Consider the following 9,626-nt stretch of genomic DNA (forward strand, 5'->3'; position numbering starts at 1 on the left):
ATTCAACATAAATGTACATGTCGGTATTAAATCATAATTTTGATCAATAAAACATTAACTAATGTACGTACCGGTATTAAATTATAATTTTGATCAATAAAACATTAACTATATCTAATTTTAAAACTAACAAAATTACAACACTTTAACTATACCGACGTGTTAACTATCTCGAAAGACTAAATAATTAGAACATAGGAGAAGAAGAAAGAAAAAGAAGATCATTAGGTGAATCTATATATATTCTTCATTGATGATTCTTTGTATGTTATTTAATTTTGATGAGAGAAATGTTGAAATTGATGTTCTCAATTTTGTATTTAGACATATGATCAACAACAATTTCTGCATATTTGTTGAATAATTTGTCGATAATATGTTGTCCAAAGTGACGAACAAGAAGTGGTTCAGCAACGGATCTTATGCATTTTGCAAAATTATAACCACTGTTAAGTATGTCTTTGGATGGGATATTGTTGAGATTAGTGTTAGAGAGATTCCAATCAATTCTTGAGATTTGAAGATGTTCAATGATGAAACTTCCTTCTCTCAACACTTCATCTTCCACCTCCGATAAAGATGGCATATAGATGGGAATATTAAAAGAGTCAATCTTCTCCTTTTCAACCATTCCCTACCCATCTCCAAAAATACAGATAACCAAAATTAAATTCAAAACAAAAAGATAATAATAATAATATCAAATGGTTATCGAACGAGAACTTAGTTTTTCTTTTTCTTTCTTTACCTGTGCAACCAAGTCGTGGAGAGCCAAATTCAAAAACAGCCAAGCGTAACAACATTCTTTATCCAATCGATCTTTACATGTTCTAGCTGAACTTGTTATAACCATTCGACCACCGATCACCAATTCCTCAGCTCGACATTTCAAAAATGTTGAAAAATCCTTTTGAAATTGGTTGTGATAGGCTTCTTGGACTTCCTTTGGGCTTGTATCAAATATGAAAATATTCCCTTTATTGCTTTCAACCCCTTCAGGAACCTAACACCCCCATGAATTTGTTTTTTAAGCTTTAATAATCTTGCTTTTACAAAATTATTATTTGGAATAATACCCTTACATTTTTTTTTTAATCTCTAGGTTCTTTTTTCTACTTCTTAATTTATAGTCCCTAGATTAATTTGGCATTTGGAAGATTAATTTATTAAGTTGATATTACCTGGGACAGCCAATGAAGACTATAAGAAGAATGAACAAAATGCAAACTTTCACTAGGAAAAAGCCTGCAGTAGAAAGAACCAGGAACACCAACAAAGAAACATGGACCAACACCACCGATATTTGCCATTTGGGAATCCAAATTTTGGTGGAAATTTGGTAATGATGTAAAAATAGAATTGAAGTCATTTGCATGAAGATCATTCAAGAATATTTGATATTCAACAGAGCCTTTATGAAGTTGGTGACGAGTGGTCTCTACTTGTTTGATCAAATTGGAGACGATGGTGAGAGTATTTGGACCCGAAGAACATCCCAAGTCAGCAATTGGCCAACTTTCTGGGAAATTTTGTGCAATAGAGTTTTGTAATGGCTTCCTTTGTCATTGGCCAACTCATTGACATAATCTTTTGCTGCATGAAATAATCTAAACTTTTTAAAAAGATTATAAATACACTTAAACAAAGGTACTTAAGTGATATTGAGATTTAAATAGATCCAAGAGTATATACATTAGAATATTACAGTACCTGAAAGAAAGAGTTGTTAGCATAACTTGTGTCTCCAACACCTCCATTCATTGGTAACATTTCGATCACCTCCTCCATTGCCTCTGTCGTAGTATTGTGTGTAAACTAACTAATTGATGGAAAGCTTTAGTTGGGATGGGATAGCCATTTATAGAAAAATGAAAATGAAATAATAAATGTGGACGCCCATTCAAGATTGGCGGCCAAATGAATTTGAAGGATACGACTTTGGAGAATGTGAGTATTAATAAATCCAAGGTGATGCAGGGCTTAATAATTTAAACATACACGTGAATCGGAAAGGTTTAAGTTGCCATCAAATGTTACCTATTGTGTTTAATATTTTATAGACATATTTAATGTGGTTTTTGCGTAAATATTACATGACAGCTGTGTAATATATATCATTTTCACAGATTTGGTGGTATAGTTTTCCTGTTCTGAATCTTTTTTAATAACGTATCTTTTAGAAACAATGCCAAAAATAGGATAGAGGTAAGCAATTTGAGCAGTATTCGTAGACAACTTGGCTGTAAACGGGATCCACGACTTCAATGCGTGGATCCTACATTTTATTTTTCAACGTTATTTAATATATATATATATATATCTTGGACCCTATATATCTATTAAATAAGTATAAAAAGAAAATGTGGGGTTTACGCATTGAAGTCGTGGATCTGATCTACGACTTTCTTCCAAATTAATAGTTTGCCTTCTACTTGTTATATGATTATCAAAATAAAAAGGGAAATCGGAACAATTTGGTTGTGTCTATTCCAGCCCAAAAACAAGAAAGGTTTGTCTATAGATTACATAATAATAAAAAATATTAGCCTCCTCTCATCAGAAACCAAATATTCCTAATTACAAGCCAAAGCAATCAAAGATGAAGCGGAGGATAAAATAGTTTTCTATTAAATGTTATGTTGCCTTAAAGGCTCTACTTCCTTCATCATCTTATCCTTCTTGAAATGAAATGTTGTTGGAAGTTGAAGTTTTCTGTTTTATTGGAAGCTTTTTTGTTTGTTGAGTGGTTGGTAGTTGACATTTTTTTGTTAGGATGATTATTGAAGACCTGTTTATTTTAAAGACTTTTGTTAACTGAAGATTTATATTGTAAGTGTGCCGTTCTGTGGTATTTAAGAATATTTTATGAAGTTTTCGATTTTTTAAGATTTAAGAAGAAAGCATTTTCAAGCTTATCAAATGTTGTGCATAAGAACAAAACTAATCATATTTTGTCAAAAGGAGGAATTTGTTACATTTACATTTTTGACAAATGGGGAGTTTTTTTACATTTTTTTTTTTACAAATATGGAATTAGTTTCTTTTTACATTTTAAAGAAAGATAAAAATCTTCTTTACTTTTATGTTCCTTGGGGATCTTTTCTAAATATCTCTTATTTTTAAAAAGATTTGTCATGCGTGTCTTCAACAAGAAAATATCAATTCTACCAATTATCTTTCTCCCCGATTCTCAGCATTCTTTCAAAACGTTTTCCAAACTACAGCTCGTGAAGAATCTTTGTAAAGATAGGTTATTACCTTTTAAGATATTATACAAAGATTGTTTGATATCTTTATTGACGATGTGGGATAAGAGATTTAAAAAAGACTTAGTAATTTGATAGATGATCAATTACTTCTATAGGGAGAGTCTGGTTATCTTCATTAGATTCAAATACAATTCAGACGAACTTAATTATTTTTATGATTATTTCTAGATTCTATGGAAGAGTGTCTTTCTAAATTATTAAAGTGAGTTTATCGAATTAGGTTAACAAAGTTTCTTGTGTTCTCTGTGTCTTTTATCTTTTTGCTCATTTAGCTATTCTTGTAGTGTAGTTGTTAACTACAATAACAGCTGGAGAACAATTATTTCACTTTCTTGAGAGTAGTATGGAGTTGAGGTAGGTGAAGGTGTACAACTTCAATAGACTAAATGGGTATTTGAAAAGCAATAAACATGGGGGATTTGGGGATTTTAAGATTGAGTAGACAAGAAAACTAAATTTTATGTTGTCCGTTGAGGAGGGCCCAATTGGATTTAATGTTGGAGGTTGGCCCAACCAACCAAACCTAAACTCCCTAAACTCAAACAAATTTGTTTTAGACCTTTTGAGCTTTGGTCCACCCATGGAATGTGAGGCTCGTAAGTTAGTTACGAACCAATACTAGCCCATTAATTATTATTATTATTATTATTAGTAGTACATTAATGATGAGATTAAGGGTTATTACACCTCCAACCACTTAGGATAGATTGATAGAGATCATGCTAATATACCAATAAATCAAACTCACTCTAACAAAACTATTCAATAAGATACTAAAAACTTACAAATTCGATTATCTCATCAAATATATTAAAAATAATAATAATAAAGTTTCTTCCATTCACTTAATATATTTATATCTATATCTATACTATATATAAAAAGATGGGAGTGGAGAAATTTTCTAGTCCCATTTTATCCTTTCATTATAAATTTCTTTTTGTTTGGTTTTAGTGGTAATTTTGTCATTCACATAGAGTTTTAATATTTATGGTCATTTTCACATTATCAAGATAGAAGTTACGTTTTCTTAACTTGTTATCTTCTTATTATAATTTTTCTCAAAATTTCAAAATTTTCTCTTCAATTAATTATGTCATTTAAATTTATTCAAACCCATTCATATTCCTCTCTATCCTTTTATTTTCTATCTTCCAACTATTCATATTCTCTTATCTCATATTAACTATTTCTTACATCTTTCAACCTTTTTAAGTTCTTCCTTTTCAAATCTTTAGGTATAAATATCTCATTTTTTGTTTTTATTTTCACTCATGTTCACAAGTCACAACAAAATGCTAGGGATGAAGAAGAAAAGCAAATCAAATAATGTTTGTATATATTCCTTCATTTATAGGTTTTTTTTTCTATTCTCTTCTATTTTTTTTTATTTTGTCTATTTTTTATATAGAAGTATGTTTGTATATATTCCTTCATTTATAGGTTTTTTTAGTACACAACAAAAGTTGGAAAAACTTGAACTATCAACTTCGTGCTTGATATGTAGATATGTCTATACTCTTTATGTTTAAATTATATAATATTGAGAATCTTTTTTAATGTAACATTAAGAATCTTGCTCATGTTTTTTTCTTCTTTTAATTTTTTTAATTAAAGTTATTATAAATTTTGAGATAGTATATTTTGATATTTCTAAATTTATTATTCATTTTCCACACATTAAGATATAAATATAAAAAGAATATAAATATTATAATATTAAAATGACTGTTGTAATTTTATAAAGTTAAGTTAAAACTATAATTTTTTCGTGTATGATTTTTACATGCATCGCACGTATTGTTTATTATGATTAATGTTTAATGAATTTATGCCTAAGGTTTAGTCGGTTGAAGAGTTTTGCAAAGACCTTTCTTTTGCTTCTCTTGTATGGAAGTTCTAAGCAATTTTCAATAGATCATGACCTTAAAGACATAAATATTTTTAAATTAAAAATGGTTGTCGTTGTTGAGGAAAAGAGAAAAGGAAAAAGTGTGAAATGTGATATGTTTGAGGTTGAATTTGATTGAATGGGGTGAGTTAATTTGGTTGCTAATGACAAAAAAAAAAAAAAAAAAAAGAAAAAGAAAAAAACATAACCATTTTAAAATAGTAAAAATAAATTAAATGGGTGTGGGTGTGGATGTGATACATTTTACTTCTATAAATAATAAAAAAAACAAATCATATATATATATATATATATATATATATATATTTAAAAATAAATTAAATGGGTGTGTAATGTGAATTTACTCATGAAAAACTTCATCATACTACAAATAATATGACCCAAAATCTATCGGTACAAACTGATCTCTATCCTAAGAGTTTTGATGGCGTAAGAAAGTCTCCTACTTACACTTTTTAATTAATGTATAAGTTTAGAGATTTCCTTAAAACTTTTTTGGCACCAAACGTCATTAAAATGTAAATTTATATGACAGAACACATCAATGAAGTTGACAGGAACTTGTCGTATAACGTGGTACTATTGTTTTTTCTTATTGAACAGGAATCTGAGTAAATTAATCATTCTATTTAAATCTGGTCAACAAAAGACAACCATATGAATATTTCCAAACTTTTGTTGGATCCTTCGTAAAAACAAACAATAAATTGAGAAAAAAGCCAACAAATGGTGGATCTAACAAAACTCTATTCGACGAAATTTAGAAAGAAAAAGAAAAATCTACCACTTTTTATGCTATGTCTGATTTCAATTATTTTACTTTTTTAGGTATGTGTGAATTAAAACTATCCATGTTCACACTTCACCTACGTAGTATTTTTCCCACAGCTTAAACACTGAAATTTGTTTAATTCCGAAAAGAATATCTTGAAATCATTTGTAGTTATTTTGTTAAAGTTAATATATTTGAATTGATATAAAATAGAGTAATCAGAGTAGTTGACGTCAATAATGAAATGAAAAATATATAAAAGTTAAAACAAATAACGAATAAAAATATGGGAGAGATAACAAACTAAATGCAATGATAATTAATGAGTAAAATTATAGACATATTTTCAACATAGTTTGTCTAAATCGACGGAACTTAGGAATACCCAAAATTCATTAAGTAAATAATTTTAACCATAAATATATTATAGAAAAATATTAACTACAAAAATTCATTAAATGAATAAGTATGTTTTGTTTAAACCATTTCAAAATTTCAAGGATATTTGTTAAATTAGATTTTTAGAGATTAAATTTGGTATAGTTTTATCATTTAAAACAATTAGCTAAATATAACCTACATTGCTTTTAATATTATTACTTGATATAAAATAAATTATAAAGTTATTATATAAAAAAAAAAAAAAAAAGTGTGCTTTCTTAAGTGAGAAAATACGGCCATCCATATGATAAACATTTATTAATTATTCTGTGTTGAGGAAAATTTCAACAATAGATTTAATTTTCCAGTTTTTGTGTCAAACTCTTTGGGAAATACTTCATGTTTGTAATAGGTCTCTTGCTTGTTGCCTTTTTTTGATCCCTTCCTTTTCGTTAAGAATTTGAAATAAATTGAAGTGATTACTTAATTATCATCTGATATACTTTTTTCCATTATTAGAAGAAAAAAATTCTTAAGGTCACAGTTTAGGAGAGACAAGAGAGAGAGTGTTTTACATGAGTAGAACTCATAACTTTGTAAATATATAATAATTAAGTTGTAGATTTATTAAACCCAAATAAAAGATTTAATAAGGTACTAATATTTTTTAAATTTAGAGACATATTATTAAATTGCTGTTAATAGTTGAAGAGTCGAAGGTATTCAAGTTAGTCAACCCAATGGAAAAGATAATTTGATTTGAAGCCCCACCTTACCCTTAAAGATATTTTAGCCCATTCTTCATTTATATACAAATGACATGCATATGTTAATTACTCGAGAAAAACGTGCTTCTTTTTTAGTAAATCATTTAAAATTTTCGTCTTTAATATAAGTTAAAGCACCACAAGAACTCTATAAATACAACGACCTCCTCCTCAACATAACCATATCAACAATTAAATCTCTTCCCAAAACAAAACAAAAAATCAAATTTCACAACAGAAAAGAAAGAAAGAAAGACGAATTATAATGGAGGTAGCTCAAGTTCTTCACATGAATGGAGGAGCTGGAGATTTTAGCTATGCTAACAATTCCCTTCTTCAGGTAATTAATATTTGAAGTTATTCTTTATATTCGAATAATCTCTTTACATGTTTCGTTTCTCATTACTGTCAGAACTCAAAAGTTTAACTTTGTGATTTGTCGTCTAACAGTCGAAGGTGATATTGATGACGAAGCCGATTGTGGAGGAAGCGATAAACAACTTATATTGCTCCAATTTCCCAACAAATTTCACCATAGCCGATTTGGGATGTTCTTCAGGACCAAACACTTTAATGGCAGTTTCTGAACTGATTAAAGTAGTGGAAAAAAATCGACAAAAACACAACAAAGAACCAATTGAATATCAAGTATTGTTAAATGACTTACCTGGAAATGACTTCAATACAATCTTCAAATCATTGCCTAATTTCCTTGAAAATTTGAAAATGGAAATTGGAGATCGTGATGTTGGGCCTTGTCTCTTTAATGGGGTGCCTGGTTCTTTCTATGGAAGACTATTTTCTTCAAAAAGTGTGAATTTTATTCATTCTTCATATAGTCTTCATTGGTTGTCTAAAGTTCCAGAAGGGTTAGAGGAAAATAAGAGAAATATTTATATGGTAAATACAAGCCCAAAGAGCGTGGTGGAGGCTTACTATAAACAATTTCAAGAGGATTTTGAATTGTTTTTGAAATGTAGGAGAGAAGAATTAGTGAAGGGAGGAAGTATGGTTTTAACACTTTTGGGAAGAAGAAGCCAAGATCCAACTAGTAAAGAGTGTTGTTACATTTGGGAGCTTTTGGCTATGGCTCTTAATGATATGGTCTCAGAGGTACTTCCTCTTTTTCTCTCTAAAATTATATTGCAATATATAAATGATCTTATTATTATTTTTGTCTTTAACTTTGTTATATATTTTTCCAAAGTATCATGTTAAAATAATTGGATCTTGATTTCCATTTTACAAAAGAATATGTTGTTTGAGAAATAATTGGATCTTTCTTTTTTTTTTTTTTTTTTATTGGACAGGGAATTATAGAAGAGGAGAAATTAGAAAGTTTCAACATACCCAAGTACATGCCATCACCAACAGAAATGAGAATTGAGATCGAAAAAGAAGGATCTTTTGTGGTTAATCGCATTCAAGTTTCAAAAGTGGATTGGAATATTGTTTACAATGATAATACTAACAAGGATGATAATGGTGGGTATTATGTAGCCAAGTACATGAGAGCTGTGGCTGAGCCAATTCTTATAAGTCATTTTGGAGAAGCAATCATCGATCAATTGTTCTTCAGATATGGACAAATCATTGTAGATCGAACGGCTAAGGAGAAACCTCAGTTTGTTAATCTCACTGTTTCTCTCACTAACATAAGGTAGTGATTGAAAATATAATCAATTTGTTAAGATAAGCTTAGCTCAACTTATATCTCTACGTTCCCAAAAATAAAATGTCACGAGTTCAAATCCTCTATCCAAATTGTACTTGGAAACATTTTCAAAAATTAATTGCTCAAATATTTTGTCGTTAAATTACGTAGTCATTATTGTGTGTCTTAGTATGGTATATATGTATATGTACCTTAAGCTGACAAAAATGTGTTAAAGTCAGATTTTGCTTCAATTTTTTAATTAGTGTCGTAATATTTTATTTGTGTTAGTAAACCCTAAATCCATGGAATGAATTTTCAACCGATCTAAAAAATATATTCATATTTGGAAAAGAAAATATAAAATCTTAAATAAAATTCTCTGGAATGTTGTTATATCTAAGACACCATTTGGGAGAAGGAAAGGAAAAGAAATGACTATATATTATTCTAACATTGTTCAATTTTAATTTTATCATATTGGACTTTACACTCAGACGAGTGTTATCTTAAGAACTTTATTATGAAATGTGTTAAGTTTTCACTCCAAATATTATTAAAATTGATGTTTCTATTATGTGTTTCAATATATCTTCTTATATAAAAAACATATGTATGATACTAATCCACCAATGTTTGATACTAATCGGTCTATTTCCCTTTTGTTGTAATAATTTACTATTTTTTGCAAAACTAGTTGTGAACTGAACAGTTGGACAAAACTTAATTATTAATCTGTCCAATTTTTTTTAAAAAAAGAAATTTATAAAGATTTTACACAGTTTTTTACACTAGAAATAGTGCAGAAAAATAAAATCAGGAGTAAAAATTGCCATACTTATTTTAACATACAGTGAAATAATTTGATGAG

The 9,626-nt window shown here is 28.6% G+C and overlaps 1 protein-coding gene and 1 pseudogene across 1 annotated transcript; one reads left to right on the forward strand and one right to left on the reverse strand.

Moving 5' to 3' along the window:
• Positions 1-243: 243 nt before the first annotated feature.
• Positions 244-1,914, reverse strand: LOC103485072 (S-adenosyl-L-methionine:benzoic acid/salicylic acid carboxyl methyltransferase 3-like; annotated as a pseudogene).
• Positions 1,915-7,276: 5,362 nt separating this feature from the next.
• Positions 7,277-9,013, forward strand: LOC127150615 (S-adenosyl-L-methionine:benzoic acid/salicylic acid carboxyl methyltransferase 2-like). The gene is made up of 3 exons (XM_051088905.1): positions 7,277-7,441; positions 7,552-8,214; positions 8,412-9,013. Exons 1-3 carry the CDS (start codon positions 7,367-7,369, stop codon positions 8,763-8,765), a joined length of 1,092 nt encoding a protein of 363 aa, XP_050944862.1. The 5' UTR covers positions 7,277-7,366; the 3' UTR covers positions 8,766-9,013.
• The last annotated feature ends 613 nt before the right edge of the window (positions 9,014-9,626 follow it).

The sequence above is a fragment of the Cucumis melo genome, chromosome 8 (genome assembly GCF_025177605.1).
Source record: "Cucumis melo cultivar AY chromosome 8, USDA_Cmelo_AY_1.0, whole genome shotgun sequence".
In the NCBI taxonomy this organism is placed as follows: domain Eukaryota; kingdom Viridiplantae; phylum Streptophyta; class Magnoliopsida; order Cucurbitales; family Cucurbitaceae; genus Cucumis; species Cucumis melo.